This window comes from Rhamphochromis sp. 'chilingali', assembly GCF_963969265.1.
Source record: "Rhamphochromis sp. 'chilingali' genome assembly, chromosome: 2".
NCBI classification, from domain to species: Eukaryota; Metazoa; Chordata; class Actinopteri; order Cichliformes; family Cichlidae; genus Rhamphochromis; species Rhamphochromis sp. 'chilingali'.
Window position 1 is genome coordinate 64,323,248 of NC_137930.1, and position 20,972 is coordinate 64,344,219.

The 20,972-nt window shown below is 40.9% G+C and overlaps 1 protein-coding gene across 2 annotated transcripts in view; it reads right to left on the reverse strand.

Moving 5' to 3' along the window:
* Nucleotides 1-1,628: 1,628 nt before the first annotated feature.
* Nucleotides 1,629-20,972, reverse strand: part of b4galnt4a (beta-1,4-N-acetyl-galactosaminyl transferase 4a) — a 181,715-nt gene continuing 162,371 nt past the window's right edge. For both annotated transcript variants that reach the window (XM_080876616.1, XM_080876617.1), the window contains 12 exons: nt 12,489-12,555; nt 10,560-10,724; nt 10,132-10,241; nt 9,481-9,581; nt 8,419-8,492; nt 6,823-8,335; nt 6,025-6,407; nt 5,751-5,904; nt 5,591-5,663; nt 4,689-4,842; nt 4,351-4,477; nt 1,629-3,701 (listed from right to left, as the gene is read on the reverse strand). In XM_080876616.1, coding sequence (XP_080732742.1) covers nt 3,587-3,701; nt 4,351-4,477; nt 4,689-4,842; nt 5,591-5,663; nt 5,751-5,904; nt 6,025-6,407; nt 6,823-8,335; nt 8,419-8,492; nt 9,481-9,581; nt 10,132-10,241; nt 10,560-10,724; nt 12,489-12,555 — 3,036 coding nt within the window. In that variant the 3' untranslated portion in view covers nt 1,629-3,586. The remainder of the gene's footprint in view (nt 3,702-4,350; nt 4,478-4,688; nt 4,843-5,590; nt 5,664-5,750; nt 5,905-6,024; nt 6,408-6,822; nt 8,336-8,418; nt 8,493-9,480; nt 9,582-10,131; nt 10,242-10,559; nt 10,725-12,488; nt 12,556-20,972) is intronic.

Consider the following 20,972-nt stretch of genomic DNA (forward strand, 5'->3'; position numbering starts at 1 on the left):
ACCGTAACACTGACGTGTATGACCTACTACTGCATTTGCCCATTATCCAAGTATCACACAATGTTTCAGATATTTTGTGAGAACATTATTTTATAAATATATTATTTTGTCAAATCGAGAGCTCAAAAATACTATTAAATATGATTAAATTATTAAATACTATTTATTGTAACAGTAACAGATACATGGCACATCATCCAGTCCCTAGTTAGTTCCTCTCGTTCACTCAGAAGTACATGGCTTGTTCACTGCATATTAGTCAACTGCACTGTAAGTATAACAAATACTCTGAGCGCCTAGTAATGGTGTACGACTTATACCATATGAGGTGGAGTAAAGTTTACTTTTGACTGTACAAGGTTTAGGGTTTTCACCGAAAACTGCATTTTAAGCTTATTTAGAACAGGAAGGAAGGCAGAAATACTGCAACAGCTCGAATAATGAGAGATTTTGTAGTGGTTAACTAGTAGTGCACTGTACATTCTGCTCATTCAGCACCAGTTCAGCAGAACTAATAAAAAATAGGCCTGTTACTACCTGCTTCTCATTAGTCTGCGCTCACATAGGCAGGGTGTGTCTCGATTACACATAAGGGGTTTAAAGCACAAGACTCACTCTACGTACCTGCTGGACCGCAACAGTGGCTGCAATAAATGTTATCTTGTATATACAGACCCACATGTTACATGACATATCGTCTGTGTGCATGAAGTGGAAAAACCCAGTCCTGATATGTACATGCACTCGTATCATGCTGTCTGTATTAGTCAGTCATAGAAACTGAAAAAACTAAAGTACATGTAAACTCCCCAATTTCTTGCTGTTAGTCAGAGCATAAGACACACGGGACACGGGAGAGGAGATCACAAGGGGTCAGCGCTTGCCTCATCCAGACCTTGTTTAGCTGTGGTGTGGACAGCGCTTACCTCATGCTCTAGAGAGGAAAGCCACAACCGTGTCAATGATTAAATGTCAGTTCTGCTGGGAAGTTTTTTAATGTTAGCGTCATGATGTTTCACTTCTCACATATCACTCATATGTGATCACAGTGTGATATGTGATCAATGCACAATGAGTTCTCTGGATGTATTAGAAACCATTTTTCGGAGGAAGCTTCATCACCTGACTGACGTCATCGTAGCGTATTGAAAGTAGTGTTTCCCAGACAAATTCATGTGTAATACTCTGGCTGTTTTGTTCATGTAGATTTCCCAAAAACAAATGTGTAGCATATAAATAATAACAAAAAGCTATAATTTGCAAATCCTTCGAACACTATAGTTTACAGAAAATATAGCAATGGGAAAATGTTATTTATCCTTTATATTGACAAATACATGTTCATTTAAAAAAATATCGTGAAATAATTGAAAACTGGAAAAGTCAGCTGTAGTAAGCTTTATTTCTCTGGCAATGAATCACCCTACCTCTGCTCAAAATATGTTGAGCAATGTTATTTCCATGTCTCCATTTTACCACTTCACGGCCCGTGTGGGACGAGCACCACCGTGTGGTCAGAAAAACAAATAACATTTTTATTTTACTTTTGTGTCACTTTTTCTGTATTGAGACCAGGGTTCCAAAAACATAAATAAACGCACAACAAAAAAACTAAAATATTATCCAGATGTAAGGATAAAAGTTTATTTGCAAAAACAAAAAACAAACAAACAAACAACAAATGAAAATAAAAGTACAATACATTCTTAAAACCTTTTCTCTACAAAACAATTTCACAGAAATTACCTCGGAATGTATACTTATTTTTCATTTTGTAAATGTTTCATATATATATATATCTATATATATATATTCTTATATTAATGTGTTTCCTTTATTTTAAATAGTCCCATGTGAATGCAAAATTATGTACAGTGTAGACCTTTTTTTCTGTAGAGGCAAAAAAGGTCTAGAGGGCATTTTGACAATCATATAGTCAATAACAGATCGTTAGTGTTCATCCATATACATGTCCAGCCAAGAGCCCTCCAGCCACTCTTCCTCAATATAAGTGCCATGTTGCATAAACAGAAGGCATTAGGAGCCCGGCCTCCAGCCAAAATAATGGGAGCAGGTGGGGTCCTACTGGACTGCAGCTGCCAGTGACTCTTTATCACACCCTCTGTTCCCACTCAGTAGTCATTCTTAACGATTCTCCTTCTATCTCACCAGTGAACACTTCGTATCACTAAAACCTCAATCAAACATGTCCTTTCTTTTGAGATAATACAATAAACAGTGACACTTCTATGATCCTTTAAAGAGAATATTATTTTCCTCTTTTTACAGTATATCTGAATTTACACTGACTTTACAGCCTGCTGATAAATACCGTTGTATTTCTGCTTGTCTCGGCCCTCGTCAGTCATTAAAGTAGCTTAAAAACTGCCTGCAGCCAAACCCTGATAAAGGCACACATTTGTGAAACAGCCATGCCTTGCACCACTGTGTCCCACACATGAACTGGTCTCCCTTCTGTTAGCGCTTAAAACAAGCTCAAACAGAAGAGTATCTGTATTTTCGACAGCCAAGCATTCCCCGTCTCTGTGGGATTTTAATACGAGAAATGAAGTTTGCAAACAAAAAAATCTGTCAGTAGATCTGAAATGCTCACAAATTCAGTGTTATTGAACAGGAATAGCATGCCAAATGTAAGCACATGCTTAATCCAGATAAATAAAAGTCCCTTGTTAAAAAAAAAAAAGAAAAACCCCCTCATCACTTAAAACAAATCAAGTCATAACCAATAGCTTGCATTATTATAAATGCTCTATTTTAAAATTGACATTATAAAATAATATTACAAACAGATACAAACACACAAGTTAGCATGACAAGGAAAAGGATAAAGAAAGGAATAAAATAAAGGTGAAGAAGGAGAAAGAGGGGCAGAAAGGGATGTATCTGTTTGAGAAAGGGCTTTTTCTGAACGGAAAACTTTCTGTGGTTTATAATATCAGATACAAAGAGGAGTTCAGCACCTCAGTCATTCTAGTCAATGATATTTAACAGGTAGAAGTTGATGTACTGCTTTATCAAACAAAGTGTTCCTCTACTTGAGCTACAACCCTGCGTCTGAATCGCCTGATGAACACGTTGACACACATTCTATTAGGCTCCCGCGTGAGAGCATGTTAGCAAAAAGATCTTAGGTTGTCTCCACATCTCCGTGTTAGAAAAAAAAAAAGGGGTGCTTTCCGTCATGGCAACACACCCACACACCTATATATACATACCCACACATACAAACACACACGCTCTCTGCTTTCCAGTCTGTCTGAAAACATTGCACCAAAAAGGACAGAGAAAAGGAGAATAAAAATAACTCTTCTCTCTGTACAGTAGTTCAGTCAGTGAGGCAAAGTGATGACTCAGATCCGTCTGCGTAAAAAGCACGCCTCCAAATTTCAAATTTGGAATCAGTTTCCTCGTACAGACAAATACACAACAGGGTCCGAGGAGTCCCTGAAAGGAGCCTGTTTCGAAAAGGCAGAATTCAGGCAGTGAGCGAGCTCCGACAGGTCTCTCTCTCACACACACAGTGGGTCTGCAGGTAGGTTTAGGATCCTCTGACCAACAGGCTGCGCTATCCCTTGGGAGTTTTTTTGTTTTGGGCATTCCACATGCCTCTCTTGGAGTGGTAGTAGTGAAAGAAGTTCCTCAAGCGTAGTCTTTCTACTTCCAAACCGTTCTGCAGGACCCTAACGAACGAGAGAGACAGAGAGAAGTTTCATTTTTTGTCTCAGATCATATTGCAAATACACTTCTACACTAAAAGATAACCCTGCATATAAGCTGATAACCCTGATTTTCATGTGTTCGTGTACTTCTAAATGAGAATTTGGACATGAACAACATGAACATTAGAATGAAGGTACGCTGTATTTGATTACCTTGAGCGTTTAAACAACACGTTGATAGCTGTGTCCTTGCTTTAAATTACTTCTTTTAAGTCAGGTAAGGTCTTTTTTTTCCAAGTCAGAAAATTGTGTTATTCTGATACCGCATGAATACATAATAATCTTCGGTTTCTTTAGCTCAAGTTTTGAAATTGCTACAGCTATAATTTCCTCTGCCACAACGCAGATTAAAGGACTAACATTGAAAAATTACAATTTAAAAGATAATTTCCTGATCACTATAAACATAAATGTTCAGCTTTTTAAAGCTTCTTGTGATCTTCCCTTCCTGAGCTGCACTTTCACTAATAATATAAACTTTTACAAAACACAGGGACATTTTTTACAACATGCACTGCTTTTACACAGCTTTTGAGGTTAAATTAGATGTTCACTAGTTTGTTCACTCTGTGTCATACATGCTTTGAGAGTGTTTATGTTGCAGAGCTACCTGTCCAACAGTTCCCAATCCTCTCCACCCCAGCGGTCTTTGAACTCTTCTGTGTTCATCCCTCCAATTTTATTAAAATCTGATTTATAAATTCCAAACAGACCAAAGCCGTTTACCTCCCAGTAACCTTAGAGACAAAAGAAAAGCACTGAGTCATACAGTTTGATGGTGCAGCAACAGGAAATCTGATGCCTATACATGATTGTACTTCAAAAAGTGTATTTACTACACATATAAAATAAAAATCACATATATCACCGTAACTGGGGAATGAGTTTCAGTGCCCCTTCAAACTAAGCCTTTGTTAATATGTAACACGTGTATTTTTTGTGTGTTACCATCAGGCTCCTGTGGTGAACTACCACAGCTGAGTCTCATGACAATGGGAGCAAAAGCAAGGCGTCCCTCCACGCAGTGCTTCCTGATGCTTTCCAAGATGTTGAGAGGGAAATGGATGTGCAGGTCACACAGGAATACGATGCTGTGGCTGTCCTGTGGGAGAAAATGCAAAGAAATGCTCAAGTATGTTTGCTACATCCAAATGATATCAAAATCCTTCCTTCAACTGGGCAAAAGAAGTGTCTGATTTTTGTGTGTGTAAGCTGGTGCAAGACAAGCGGATGTTCACATGCGCTTTACCGCTTTTTACATGGGCTTTTAGGATTAACGAGAGCAGAAGCTCTCTTTAGGTCTGTGCTCGGCATGAGTGGGTTGTCGTCACGTCAACAGCCCATAGGTCATTTAGATATGAGTGACAGTCGTGTCATCCCACCATGACAGCACTGACAGTCAACTGACGGATCAACGTCTGTCCAGACTTCCAGCTGCTCCATTCTCCCATGGGTGGGTATGCATGTGTGCGAGACAGAGACAGCCACAGAATGGTGTAAGGGCACATGCACACAAATAACCTGTGAGAGGGAGTGGATGTGACAGCTATGGCATACATATGACAGAGGATATGCAGCTATCTGTCTAAGGAATTCCCTGTCAGCCACAGCTGGACTCTGTGCGAGAGAGCCAAGGAAGGCAGTAGGAGGCTTGGAGATAAGGGTGAGATCCACAGTCCATGACAGACCAACCTCGCTGTGATGCATTCATTATGCATGAGTGTTCTTTCTGCCTGTCCATCAGCCAGTAAAGGTCATGTGGTCTGTGCAAGCGTCTAACCTTCAGTGAGTGGCTTTTGCCTGCCAGCTCACATATTGTCGTCTTCTCTATGTGTGCTTGTTTCACTGACCTCAATAGTGTCCACTCCCATCTGCAGTCCTGCCGAGCGCTCAAAGTTGCCTTCTCTCCTAAGATACTCATATCTGCCAAAACACAAATATATATAAAGCGCGGCAGCCTTCAAATATTAAAAGTCACAGCACACAGCTCCTCGTGTCGCATGCACACACCTTGGCACACTGCTCTCTCGAAGTGCCTGCTCCACGTCCATATCTTCGCTCTCAAAATCCACAATGATGATGCTGAAATTGTCATCTTTTGTCTGCCGGTGAAGATTTTCCATGTCAGAGATGAACTGCTGCACCCAGCGAGCCTGGTTTTTTACTGAAGAACAGTAATACCAAAGGCAAAAGGACAGCAAGTTGAGAAAACAAAGAAAGTATAGGCAAATAAATTATTCATCTGAAGGATGCTGAATCTGCCCTGGATTAACTTTTGACTCACCTGGGACCACAAAGTGTACCATGACATCTTTCCTCCATTGGAGCATGACTGGCTGGCATAGCAGGGGCTTAGCATATGCAGTGCTCCAGGGTGTTGCTGCTGCTCGGCCAGACGACTTGGTGGGAGGAGGAGGAGGCGGTGGGGTGGTGAGGCTGGGAGTGGCAGTGGAGAGGGCCGAAGCCGGTGCTGAGGCAGGGGCAGAGTCTGTGTTCTCTAAACTTTCCTCCCCCTGCTTGCTGCGGTGTAGCAGCAGGTAAATGTATTCTGAAAGGCGTACCACGCTACGTCCTCTCTCCATAAGCTCCAGCTCCACGAGGTACCGGTTCCCTCTTGCCGAGTCACGCCGCTTTTCAACGTTGATAATTCGCAACAGGGTGTAGATCCTAGGGCAGACAGACAGAAAATATTGAAAATACACAGAGAGGTTGCACATATAGAATACAACGTTTTACATCATTGGCACAAGTGGATTAATTATTGTTTGTGTGTACAAACCACTTCAAAAAAGCTGATTCTCATTATCTGTGGCACATTGAATTTAGCATGGATGATGAAAATAACAACAGAGAAGCTACTTCACACAAATAACATCGAGCTTTGCAAGAACTACTGAAGAAAATTGTAATCAGCATACTGAAGACTGAGAGCAAGACTTCAAAGCACCAGGACATGAGCAATATGTTGAAGCAAAATTACCTTTTGCTTTATATAACGATTAGCATAAGTACCACACCTAAACTAACAAGGATGCAGGGAAACATAGACCTTGTCTGTTTTATTTCATTTTGCCATGCTTACCCCCCATTGTGCTCATTGAGTTTCTCCATGTACTGTGCCAGCACGTCCACCACCTCGCTCTCTGCTAGCTGCAGGTTCCCAGACACATTACAGCGCAAGTCATTCCAGTCAGAGCGCAGAAGCTCAAAGTCCATCGGATTGACCGAGAAAGTCCTCTGCCAGTTAATGCTCTCCTCTGCCCAACCTGGCCGAGCCTCCACCTCCTCGTAGCTGTAATCTGACATTTCACCCTCCTCTGGCTCTGGCTCGGGATCAGGATTAGAGTGGTTTGTTTCTTGGTCGATATCTGGAGGGTTGGGGTCTGGCTGCTGCTGGGACTCTGTAATCTCTGAGGTTCGCAGGTAAGAAGTAACCCGTGATTGACCTTGGATTGTGTTGTCTGTAAAGTTTAATCTTGGTGGGGTAACAGAGGGATGAGGGGGACCGCGGTGAGAGGACGGTTCGATTAGGTGGTGTTCTTTACTGGGTGGGTCAGCCATGATAGTAGTCTTTAAATCCCGGTGCTCTCCTTTGCTTTTGCTTTTCTCTGGCTGTCTTGCCCCTGTTGCCTTGTTAGAAGACTTTACCACACTTTCATTGTGTGTGTTGGTGCTTCCATTGTGAGGAGAAGCCTTACCTTCTTTTATAGGGGGGTTAGGCCAGAGCTGAGGCGCACTAATCAGACTCCTACTTCCTGTTACGCCTCCCCCACCACGTCTCCTGGCACCCAGGTTTACCAGCCTGGTGGTCTTTCCAGTCTGATACAAAAAGACTCCTGGGAAAACCTCTCTAGGGTGGCGAGATGCCCTTTCGTCCCTCCTCTCTCGCCGCTGCTCCCTCTCCTTCTCTCTCTCCCTTGCAGGCTTGGGCCTGGTGATGTAGATCTTGTTCTCCTCCCTCTTCTCTTTTTTGCTCCCGGGAAGCCTATCGTGGAGGTTGTTGCCATGTGCAGAGTTGCTGAGGATCTGCCTGGCTCGGCTAGCAAGGGCAGAGAGGGACGACTTTTGGGGAAAGAGAAGAGAAGACTTGCTGAGTTTAGTCCGTGTGTCAACTCCCCTGTCTTCTCCGCCACCTGTTCCTCCGCCTTTCCTGGCAGGGTCTAGTTCTGCAGAATCAGTGTGGACCCAGGACAGAGAGCGACCCCTAACCACGCTTTCGATATCAGGCTGAAGAACCCTTGCTTCGATGTTTTCAAGTCTCTTCCCCGTGTCTTTTCTCATATTCTCCCTTGTATGATCTCTCCCCCAGTCTCTGTCCAAATCCCTATCCATCTGTCTGTCTCTGCGAGGAAAACGCCTCCTTTCTCTGTGCTGTATGATACTGTTGACTGGGCCCTCATCTTCTTCATCATTAGGATCCTCCTTCTCTTTCTCCTTGTCTCGGCCAGCTGGTGTGGGCTCAGACTTTGATTGCCGATAGGAGGGATTTGAAGTATGGCTGGTCTGGCTTGGATAAGAGGGCTTCTTGGGTGACTGTGTGCCAACAATCTCTGCCTCATCCTCTGTATCTACCACCTCCTCCTCCTCTAGGAAATCTGGGGACACGAAAGAGACTTAAAGTTGAATGAGAGTCTGTACGTGTGCAGGTGGGTGCATGTGTTTGCTCATTATTAGTTACCATCTGGGTTCGGGAAGAAGAACGGCCTGTCATCTTCTTCCTCATCCATCTTCATATATTTGTAGAAACCAAACCTGGCAGACAAAACAAGAGGCAGCACAGGCACACGCACACACACGGCCACATGCATTAACAGAAGGTTGAAGTTTCGATGTGCCTTGCAGCATAATACACTTAGGCTACGTTCACACTGCAGGTCTTAATGCTCAATTCCGATTTTTTGATCAAATCCGATTTTTTTGTCTGCTCGTTCACACTACAAATAAAATGCGACAGCAAACGCTCTCTAGTGTGAACGCTCAAAGCGGCCCGCATGCGCAAAAGAAGATGTCACACACAACGCGCTGTTTAGACCCAGAGCAACAGTATTGTTTGACTGATGGCCCTTAATATAAAGACTTCGGTCTTCACGTTTCCCAATTTTTGCTTTAAGTTATTTTGTTATTTACATAATAATGTAAATAACCTAATAATGATCCTTATTGCCGTTTAAGAGAGGAGCGGTGCTTCAAAGGATAGCTGTAGATTTCTGTCAGAATCTGCAGATTATACAGTACAAATAAAATGTTTACGTTGTCTTCCCAACAGTTTCACTGACATCCACACTGGATGGCCAGGAAGCGTTCGCGATGTCTTCTCGGGCGCTTCTCTGGCGCTGATAATTGGCTTCAGTCTTGTGTCGGTGACGTAAAAGGCGGATTTAATGCGACTTGACCGTTCAAACAGCAGTCGATTTCTAAAACATCGGATATGTATCGGATTCAGTACCACATACGAAAGTGACCCAGATCGGATTTGAAAATATCGGATTTGCGCCGTTCACACTGTCATAGCATGATCGGATATGGGTCGCATAGGGTCAAAAAATCGGATTTGATGCGCTTTCGCCTGCAGTGTGAACGTAGCCTAAATCTCTTAGTGAGGGGTCACATGAATCACTGCCATCAGATTCACAGACACTTGAACACTTATTCTGCATAATCAGTGTACGCGCTCATATATACAAGACAAAGACAAATGTTCCCATACCTCCCTAAGAGATAAAAGTAATAATGCCCTTACTTCTCCAAGTAGATAGGGGACTCTCTGTAGAAACACTTGTTTTCTCGCTCCATGTGGGTGAGGCGCGTGAAGTCATTAGGGTAGACGAAAGACAGATAGACCTGATAAACAGAGACATGTCAATCAAAAATGCAATCGCCCCAGAAAACAGTGACAGGAGGAAAAGTTAGGTTAAACTATGTGCACTTTGTGACAGTGTTTAATTACAACCAGTCACTTTATATAATGCTGCATTTTGTTAAGGTCATTCTTGTCTAATCTGAAATGGATTTGCTGTGTAACTTGCATCTCTCTCTCATACCAGTTATCGTTCATCTTTGCAGATGTTGCAGTAACCTGTGCTGCCCTAAAGGGGGGAGCAGTGCTCAACACTGCCCTCCACTTACTTTGTTTATGCTGTGCTTAACACAAAGGGAGAGATGCAGTGGCGATATCCAAATCAGCACAGATGTAGCTTCTCTGTTTCTCTGTTTGCTGCGCAGTTGATCGGGATATTACACTGGGAATACTTTTTAAGGGCCACTACCATATCTGGTCACATTTCTGATGACCCCGCTAGTCTACTTTTAGCAACAGCTGACTGTCGAAAAATAAAAGCTGATTCGAACAAAAGCGTCACTCTTTTTGTGACCCAGATGGAAAGTGACTTACGAACTGCAGGCCCTGGTATCTGGCAATGGGGAAATCTTTGACTACATAGGTTGGAGAGTAAAGACAGGCCGGAAGAACGTTTTCCAGTCGAGAGGGATCAATCATAGGGGCTGAGAAGAGACAGAGAGTGACAGGAAGAGGCAGGCAGTTATTCAACAACTAGGCCAAACCAATGTGTGTATAGAACACTTAAATAAATGAATAAATAAAAATCTAAGAGTCAGATAGGTGAGTGATGAAAAAAAGCAGGAAAATCCAGAAAAAATGGAACACAGCCTACTGGATGAAATTACAGTCTGAATACAGCTAAGATGACAACTGCAGACAATCGAGCCAGACAATCAGGCATTTAGAGAAAACGACAGGCCAGAAAATCAGGATGAAGACAGAGAAAGAGGACAGCCTGAAATGATGAATGGCAGATTTACTGCTATAGAAGGTGTCCCTGGGATCCGGCTTCAGCATATCAGCTCCATGCAGGATGGTACGGCCTCCCTCCAGACCCTGAGGCTGTGTCTCCTCTGGGAGACGGATGTGACTGGCCAAGGTCTGAGGGATGTGGTCCACACTGTTCATCTTCAGATTGGACTCATCTGGAAAAAAAGCAGTGAAGAGACATTAAGTTAGAGTCAGCGGAAAAGAGGAAGACTCTTTATCTCATTTCCTTTTTTATGCTCCTCACAATGGACAAATTTGATATTTAATGTTTAAAAGAAGATATGATTTGGGCCACAATTACAGCAAAATCGCTACCATCTATGACGAGGTGGCGACTGAGGAAGGAAGAGACAGAAGGAGAAGCAGAGGGGAGATGGCACAAAGGAAGCAGAGGAAGAGGAGGAGAACCCTAACAAAAGCTGAAGTGAAGGATCAGAAAAAAGTTGAAGCAAACAAAAGCAGAACAGAGCCGAGTCATAATTATACCAATCGATAACAGGGTAGGAGGAGAGCGCACGCGTGATTAATGGCATGTCAGTGGCAATGCCTGATGGGAGAAGTGCTTTATAATTAACAGGGTGGTCAGCATAATTTTTATCCTCACGAGGGTGAATTGTGTCCACCATCTTTCTCTCTTTTTTTCCCAAACAATAAGATATCTGTTGATCACACTGCTGGTTTTTACTACACACAAGTCTTGCAAATGTTGACTAATGGGCTCGTTGATCAGCAAAATAATGGAAAAAATTGCATCATTTTTCATATATTTGTATTATCATCAAAACCACAGCATTCATTTATGTGCAGCAGAGATATTGAGATGGATCTTTGCAACAAAAACAAAGGAAACCAAAGAAAAAAATGCTTGTTTAACTTTACACATTTATAGCAACTAAGTTGACTGCATCTTTGGTGTTTTTTCACTTAAATTATGAAACATAATCTGTGGCATTATTACACAAATGGAGCTTCCAATTCAGGTTGTGCCAGTAAGAATTTATTTTGAAACTATAGACAGAAAAACACTTGCATGAGCAGAGGGAAGCATGGCACAATGAAAGACATAAAAATAGCTTGGGATAGTTTTTCAGGTACATAACAAAATACCTCTAAATTTATGTGCAAGTATTCCACTTATACAATGCAACACTGATTGCAGAATCAAAGTCCTACAACTTTAACTGGTGTCCCAGAGCAAAGAGATGCATGTTTTTGCTCAAACAGGAAGGATTATTAAATAATTTCCAGAGTGAGTGAATGGAAAAAACAACTGAGGGAGGCAGAGTGACATGAGGGAGGAGAAGGGATGGATGGGTGGAGGACGGGAGACAGATGAGGAGATGGTAATGCTCGAATCCAGCAGGTGACCTCATATATGGTACGAGGCTTCATTCCTCTCTGTCACAGCTTGTCATAAACAAGAAGACAGGATTTGGCATGCATCCACATAACACTGCAGCTTTGCCCAAGATGACAACTCCACACATCATTTTCTGTGCAGCTGGCATTTCCCCCTGTTAACGATGCTGAATCTTTGTGACACATTACTATTCTTGGAGCTATAAAGGTTAGACATCTACTCTGGAGATAGTGTTCTCATTTCTGCTAAGAATGACACCTATGGAAGAAAATAGATCATCTATTAGATCCTGAAACTTCTCTTTAGCCGCACGTAGGGAATACATGCTGTGTTCTCAAACTGACATCTGCAGTGAACCCACAGAAGAACATTTTGGTTTAAATAGGTTGTTTCTATGGCATGATTGAGCCTTTCCTTTTGGCAAGCTCTCAGCTGAGCATTTTCAGCAGATTTTCTATTAACAAAGTCCAGTGTGTAAATGCCAATAAATACAAAAAATTAATCATGAAATTATTAGATTCCACGACAAGATGACACAAATTTGATGAATTGCTCTTACCTGTGTAGAGGGAGATGTAGGCCGAGTCTATCACTTCATATTTCAGACCAGGCAGGAACGGACGCCACTGTGTGTGAGAGCAGAGAGTGAGAGAAAAGGGACTGAGCGAGAAAACTAAATGCCAACATGTTCAAAGTATACGGCGAGCAGAAATCGTCCATCAGTCTTTGCTGCCTGAGCTGTGACACTCTGTGTTATTGATCTTAACAACATCACAGGATCGATCTGAAGCAGGGTTTTTCTATAAACACACATAGTTGAAGACAGAAGAGGAAACAGAATAAAGAATGTAGGACATATACATCCTTACAAAAGGTGTAAGCAAGGAAAGGAAACAAGAGGAAAATGACAAACAAAGAAAATAGACCATGAACAAAGAGACAACATGGCTGTATGGATAAGACGGGGATGAGTAGGTGTAGAAAAACGATGTAGTAATGACCTGAAAACAGCAGCGAGAGAGAGAAATAAAAAGGGGATGAGAAAGAGACAGAGAGGCAAGCTACAATTCTTTTAAATAGATTTCACAATTACCTCGTCACTTCTAGTTACCAAGGATATAATCACAGGAGACAGGTCATTTTCCAACCCTCAGCTTGAGAATACAAATATAAACACCCTCCTCAGGCTTATGCAAATGCCCCCAGTGTATGCACGGCATAAAAACATGCACGCTGTTTTGGATTTTAGGGCATTTTATCACAAATGAAGCGCTGAGTGTAGCACCAAATTCTGAAATTAGAAAGGCATTTACAACATCTACAGTGCTGCGAAACAGTGTTTCTCCCTCTACCGTATTGGTTCCTTTTTTTCTGGCTATTTGTCACATATTTGGCAAAATTAACCCAGATAAATAAAAACTCTTTGAAATAAAGTTGGCTCCTAGAACCTGGATGTTGACGTATCCTCGGGCAGGATGCAGAACCCCAAGTTGCCTCTGAGAGCGTGAAAGTTAAAAGTGCTTAGGCATAGAAAAAAAAAGCATTTGTGTGAATGAGATTTGGAGTAAGAAAGCACTTCGAGTGCTCAAATTGAGTAGAAAAGTGCATATAAGCACCAGTCCATTTACCATTTATCACTTTAACCTAATAACTGGTTCTGCTACCTTTGGCAGCAAGAACTGCAAGCATCAAGCATTTACGATAACTACCGATGAGTCTTTCACAAGGCTGTGGAGACGTTTTCAGCCCACTCTCCTTTGCACAAGTGTTTTAATTCAGACACACTAGAGGGTTGAATATTTTTTTCCCTTAAAACATAAAATCACCATTTAAAAACAGCACTTTGTATTTCTTCGGGTTATATTTATCTATTATTAAAATATGTTGTGGATCTAAAACTTTTAAATGTGACATATATACAAAAAGTACAAAATCAGAAAGGCAGAAAATGCTTTTTCACGGCACTGTATACTGTATGCAAATGATACACGCCAATAAAGCATTGTTTCAGAAACACACATAACCGCAGAAGTGCATGTAGTGCATTAAAGAACAATAAATAAGGACACAGGGTAACATCATGCAGAAAAGCACCAGGGGGTGGCCCAGCAGGCCAGCAAAGGCTTCACTATCTTGCTGTCATTTCAGGGTGATCGTCTTCAAGGTCAAGCCAGAAGGCTCCACAACCCAACTCCAGGAGGGACAAAAAAAAAAAAAAAGTGGACACCACATATTCAGTGTAAAATGCAGCCAACCTTTCTGTTATTCTTACACGCCAGAACACACAGCAAAACTCGAGTGATCATCCATTCAATACTAAAAAATACATGAATCAATCCTATTTCAAGGTTTACTTCCTTTTTCGCATTACTTTTAATCACATGTCACAGTCTTATTTTGGAGCTCTTTTTCTGCGTCTCGCCACTTTGTTTCACTGTAGGCTGTAACTGCGTAGCTGCATTTCTGGAATGTATAATGAAAAACAACAAAAAAACAGACCCGTTTGTTTTCGCCAAAGAAATGCAACTCAAAATGGCTCAGCTTTACAGGTCAAAGCTGCAAGCGAAAGATGTTGTGAAATTTAAAATGAGAGACAATGACAGTTGATGCTTTGACTTGTGGCTCGGAGCGTGTTTCAGCAGTGCGTTTAGGAAGAATGTCAACACAACCCTTTCCAGAGCTCAGTGGAGCACAGCACCGCTGATGTGTCATCAGCCTTAAGTGAAGATGAGGCACACAACACTTGTGCTCCTGCAGGGCCCATTTTCTAAATATGTGAACTTCTGTTCATTGGCTGACCTCATATATTTGCTAATGAATTCCTCCAACCCAGCGAGTGTGCGTGTGCATGTGTGGAGACACACAGCATCTTTTATGAAAGCGTAAATGTAGTGTGTCTTGTGTGTACAGGTGTGTTTACTTTAAAACACTTTTGACAGGAAACAGCAGGAAAAAGCAGAGGTGCGCTCACTAGCCCTGCAAGTTCAAAAGAAAGGGGGAGAAAAAAATCAATATCCAAGGGGAAATAATAAAAAGTACCAACAGTGGAAACAAAATGACAATGAACAACAGGCAGTGTTGTTTCACACAGGCTAGACCACCGACTGATATATAAAGGTTTGATTCTGTTTTCAATCTGATGATCAAAAGAGGGTTTTAATCCTTCTTAGTGTATGGTTTGATACCAAACCGAATAACACACGCAGCTTTTGTTATTTGTTTTTATCATTCAACGATTAGGAGTTTATTGCTTCTGAGAAGACTGACTGCTGGCTGCTGTATTTGTTACCTTAATTCAATCAGTTGCACCAGAGCCCAACGCTCTATCGATAAAAAGTTGTTTTGTTAATGTGACACATAAGTAGAAATGACATAATGAAAATAACTGACCGCTTCAAGTTTACATACAAACCACTTGAGATTTGTGGTCAAATAAAATTAACAGAAATTAAGCACTTTATTTGTTTGATTTATTCTTGCGAATAATGACTTTTATGCTAGTACTAGCTCACCTTGGTACATTTAAAAGGTTGTCAATTTCCATTTGTTCGACTGAGGACAGAGAGGTTCATTGTGTTCTTTGTATAGCTCATCTCTTGTTTCCTCCATGTCGTACATAGCAGAACAAGACAGATGTTAACAAGCCTGATGAAGCCTGCCTTAGGGGAAAAGGCAAGAAGAGAGCGGCGCTACCCTGATGTTATTTGCAACCCCAATTCCAAAAAAGTTGGGATGATGTGTAAAATAAACACAAAATGTAATGATATGCAAATCTTATGAACCCATATATCATTCACAACAAACACAGAAAGCATATGAAATTTGTAAATTTAAAAAATATTAGCTCACTTAAATTTGATGGTGGCAACATACCTAAAAAAAAAGATTACTACTATGTTTAATCCTCTTTTCTGTTAACAACAGTTTGTAAGAACTTAGCAGACCAGTTTGCTGGACTGTTGGAGGATGAATGTTATCCCATTCTTTTTGCTGCTCAGCAGTCCTGGGTCTTCTTTGTTATAATTTTTTATTTCATGATGTATTCTTGAATGCACGCAAAGCCAGTTCGGCACTCATCTACTACAAAGCCATTCTCTTGTAACAGTTGGACTATTCAGTTTAGCAGCGTCTTGCTGAAATATGCAAGGACTTCCCTAAAGAAAAAAGCAGTCTTGATTGGAGTATATGCTGCTCTAAAACCTGTATATAACTTTCAGCACTGATGGTGCCTTAACCAGACCTGTTGCCAGTTAACCTAATCATCTGCAAAATGTTCCTCCAGCTGTTTTGAGCACAGTTTCCCTTTCCAGCTTTCCTTTGCCCCTTGTTCCAGAGTTGGGGGTGTGTAGACATGTTTCTGTCACCAAACTCCAAATGAGCTAACATTTTTCATGAAGTAGTAAAATGTTTTAAACTGATATGTTTTCTATGTTCTATTGTAAATTAAATATTGGTTTATGAGATTTGCAAATCTTAGCTCCACCAAGGATTTAATGTTTTTGGTAGAATTTGTATTCATAGGCATCATTCTGCCTATAAATACAATAGCTCGTTTTACATGTATTCTGATAAAACTTTGTAGAGGTGTAGAATGGAGTCACATAAACAATCCATGAAAATTTGGTTTACATCGAACAAGGTCTTCAAGATTAACTCAATGATTTATTGGTTGAAAATTGATTAAAAACCTTCTAACTTAGACATTAAAAGAAATGTGGTGTGTACTGTCAACATATAAAAAGCACCGTATAAAACCTCTGACCTCTTCTTTGAGTTCAAAAGATTGATCTGAAGGTCAAAGTGATATTAATGCTATTTAAAACTAAGTTTCTTATAATTATTCTGATATAATATAATAGGCTAAAGTTACTCATATCCAGTTATTTACAGATCAATGCCTATTAAACATTACTACTTCTACATAATATTTGTGTAATTAAAGTAAACACCTGTCATCCCACCATGCAATTTTTTGTCATGCAATTTTAAATAATTACTTGTTGTTTAAATATGCAAATTACCTAATATGAGTGGTTACAATAACATACATTGATTGTTGTCCAAGTTGAACTGTCAGACAGAAAGCACTGAGAAATGGGTCAAGGCTAGAACAGAGATAGAGGATGGTAAATAATATATTATCTTAGGAAGGCTTGTTTGTTTTTATGTGTCCTTTGTTAACTGCCCAGGGTTATAATTTAATCATAAATGGATGGAGACGAAAGCAGCTCAAGAAAAAGGCTGTGGTAAGCAGGCCCTATTATATCCATTAGGAAAAAATAGCTCTGAAATCACGCTGTGCATTCTTTTCAGGTTCTTATATAGTACGAGAAAGCTTGGTTTTTATTACTGAAGTAAAAGAAACAGACGTAATTCTTCCTATTAGGACGATAATTAATAAACCTGACAAACCATTTGTAACGATTCATTATGAATTTGAATGAAAGCCAGAACAAAGCACAGGTGCTTTCATTGACCTGACTGTGTTTCTGTTGCCAGACAACTGTTTGGCCATAGCAACTACGACTGCACTGAGACTGACAGGCTGCTAACAAGCCAAAAATGATAATATTAATACGAATACGAGTCTCATGGAAATGTATTAAATAGCGCAGGTTTCATTTTTTGTTACACTTAACGTGACTTTTAAACAAATGTATTTCATTTTTAAACAGATTTTGTGTCTACACCACATGTTTTAGTTTTCCTGGAGTAGCCTTCATAATTTCCTGTAAATGTTTTAAATGTTAATCATGAAAGATCTAATTTTAATAATGTGACAAGTGCGTTGGAAGCAGAGGGATCATATGTGAGGTAGAGATGGACCGATCCGATATTACGTATCGGTATCGGTCCGATACTGACCTAAATTACTGGATCGGATATCGGAGAAAAATAAAAAATGTAATCCGATCCATTAAATATCACGAAAGCACCTCACAAAACTTGCAACACGCCGTAACTCACCTCAGAACGTTAGCACTCGGAGCAGTGTGGTCACGTGATAGAGCGGCTGTGGCATGCGGGACCTGTCGGTGGTCTGGATAGCATGTGGAGCTTCGCTAGCAACCCGGCATTTCATCTCCGACAAAGTTATCCCCGAGAGAAGTAAAGCAAGTGTGTAAGTCCATCTCTGAATGTTTGTAAAGCATTCCTGCGTTAATCTTAACAAGCGACTGCCTCTCGCTCTCCGGCTGCTACTTCAATCGTGAAACTGCTTAACGATCAGCTGATCGGCTTTTCTGTCGCGAGTCCGTGTCTCTGGTTTGCTTTTGGCCCACTTTGCACCAGAAAGAGGAAACCAGTGGCTGAACAACAGCAGCACGTTTAAGCTTGATCAGCTGTTGTTTGAATGTATTTATTATTACTTTCTACACCAGGATCTTTTTCTACGTAGCTGACGCTGGTAACTGAGCAGGGGCGGATCTAGCAAAGTTTAGCCAGGGGGGCCGATAGGGCATGAACAGGGAAAAGGGGGCACAAAGACATACTTTTCTTTCTTATTCTCATTTAAAATGTCGAGCTTTTAATAAATAATTATCTGACACCCAAAGTTTTAATTTGATGTAAAATGAATAGAAGTCAATTACTGTATATAGTGACTATTAAGTCTAATATATATACCCTAGTAAGCTATAGTACTTTTTACTTTGGGAAGGTACCATCTGTGCAGTCTGCAATTTTGTTGAAGAAAGATGTTGAATCTATTTAATATTTCTTGAAAAATAATTGATTTCTGTGCATTTTTTTCACACTTCATCAAATTAAGGTTGATTACGTCGATTAAGCATCATAAGGTGGAGCGTGAGGGGTGGTTCCCTGTTTTTTATTTATTTATTTTTGTTGTTGCTGGGAGTTGGAACCCTATTAGTTAGGTTGCTTAATATTTACGCTAAGTACTCTTTAAAATACCAGAATAGTGAGGATGGTGTAGGTTTAAGTTTATTAGATTGATCAGTATTGCTGAACTATGAAATATTTTTTTTGTATACAGGTATAACAGAATAGCTTTAGTGTAGTTGTTGTTTTAAACTTGAGTATGAACTTGCAGACTTGCAAAATGCAGCAAGATATTTTAAAAAACAGTTTTGTTGATTAAAAAACATTATATCGGATTCATATCGGTATCGGCAGATATCCAAATTTATGATATCGGTATCGGTATCGGACATAAAAAAGTGGTATCGTGCCATCTCTAATGTGAGGTGAAAGAAAAGGCAAGGAAATATTGCCTATACTGATGAGATGCAAGAAAAGTTGCTTTGGTCGGAAGAGAGAAAGTGTGAATTTTAACACTGGCAGTAATTGAAAGTACTGTGGAGCTGTGGTGCTGCCCATTGACAAGCGCCTGGCAGCAGAGCATCAAGGAGAGACTCCTGACAGGCTCTGAACAAATATCTCCCCAACAGAGCATAGCAGAAACAAAGGACTGCTGGTGTTTTGATGCTATGCTGATACTGTTGCACAAACTTCATAAAATGAAAGCTGACCAGGATGCAGACAGCCAAAAAACTAAGTAAAACACTAAAAACCATGAAAACAAAGATTTAAGCCCATGAATGATTATACTCTTATTTCAATTGACAAGTAAACAGAGCTAAACATTTACATTCTAGAGGATAAATGCCACTTTCCATTCCCAGTCAGTGACACGAAAACAGTGGCTTGTTTCTCCACGTCATATCATCTTGTTTTGCCTGGGGATGAAGGGACAACATTCAAAGGGAGATGAAGAGGTGGATACAGAGACGGGGTGTTTAATTTTCTCAGTTAAATTATACATTAACCAAAATCTCTTAGACCAGACATTTCCAATAGACAAATGAGTCCAATATCCATAGCAATTACAGGGATGTTGTAGTGATTGTGTCTACAGCGACTCAATGTGTGCTCTGAGGGGAAACTAGTTAGTCACACTAAAAATCACACAGGTTTCAAATCAAGGCAAATGTACATGACAAAAAACACTGCAGCTACATAAAGAAAAATGAATAAAAATGGGTGTGCAGGTAATTTGGATTAAAAAATGTTTACTAGAAAAGACCAAAGCAATGAAGTGCCAGACATGAATGACTCAGTGTGAAAAGTCTGAACTAATCAAATAGTTACATACAAATGAAAAACAATCTGTTTCTAATACATAAAATGGAATATATATATATATATATATATATATATATATATATATATATATATATATATATATATATATATATAGGTATATTGGTGGTTGCGCTAGAAAAGCTGCAACCACCAAGTACCTGCAGAGGGTCAGGCAAGTCCTGAGGAGTCAGCTGAATGGTAAGAACAAGATCCGGGCCATCAACACGTACGCCCTGCCCGTGATCAGGTACCCTGCTGGGGTAATAGGCTGGCCAAAGGAGGAGATAGAAGCCACTGACATAAAGACAAGAAAGCTCCTTACCATGCATGGAGGGTTTCACCCCAAGTCCAGCACCCTGAGGCTGTACGCTAAGCGGAAGGAAGGGGGCCGGGGACTGGTGAGTGTCAGCACCACAGTCCAGGATGAGACAACGAACATCCAAGACAACGAACATTGGGAAGATGGCCCCAACTGACTGAGTGCTCAGTGAATACCTCAGGCAGCAGAAACCCAAGAAAGAGGAGGGAGACGAGGAACCATCATGGAAGGACAGGCCCCTGCACGGTATGTACCACCGGCAGATAGAGGAGGTGGCTGATATCCAGAAATCCTACCAGTGGCTGGACAAAGCTGGACTGAAAGACAGCACAGAGGCACTAATCATGGCAGCACAAGAACAAGCTCTGAGCACAAGATCCATAGAGGCTGGGGTCTATCACACCAGGCAAGACCCCAGGTGCAGGCTGTGTAAAGATGCCCCAGAGACAATCCAGCACATAACAGCAGGGTGCAAGATGCTAGCAGGCAAGGCATACATGGAACGCCATAACCAAATGGCCGGCATAGTGTACAGGAACATCTGTGCCGAGTATAACCTGGAAGTCCCGAGGTCAAAATGGGAGATGCCCCCAAGGGTGGTGGAGAATGACCGAGCTAAGA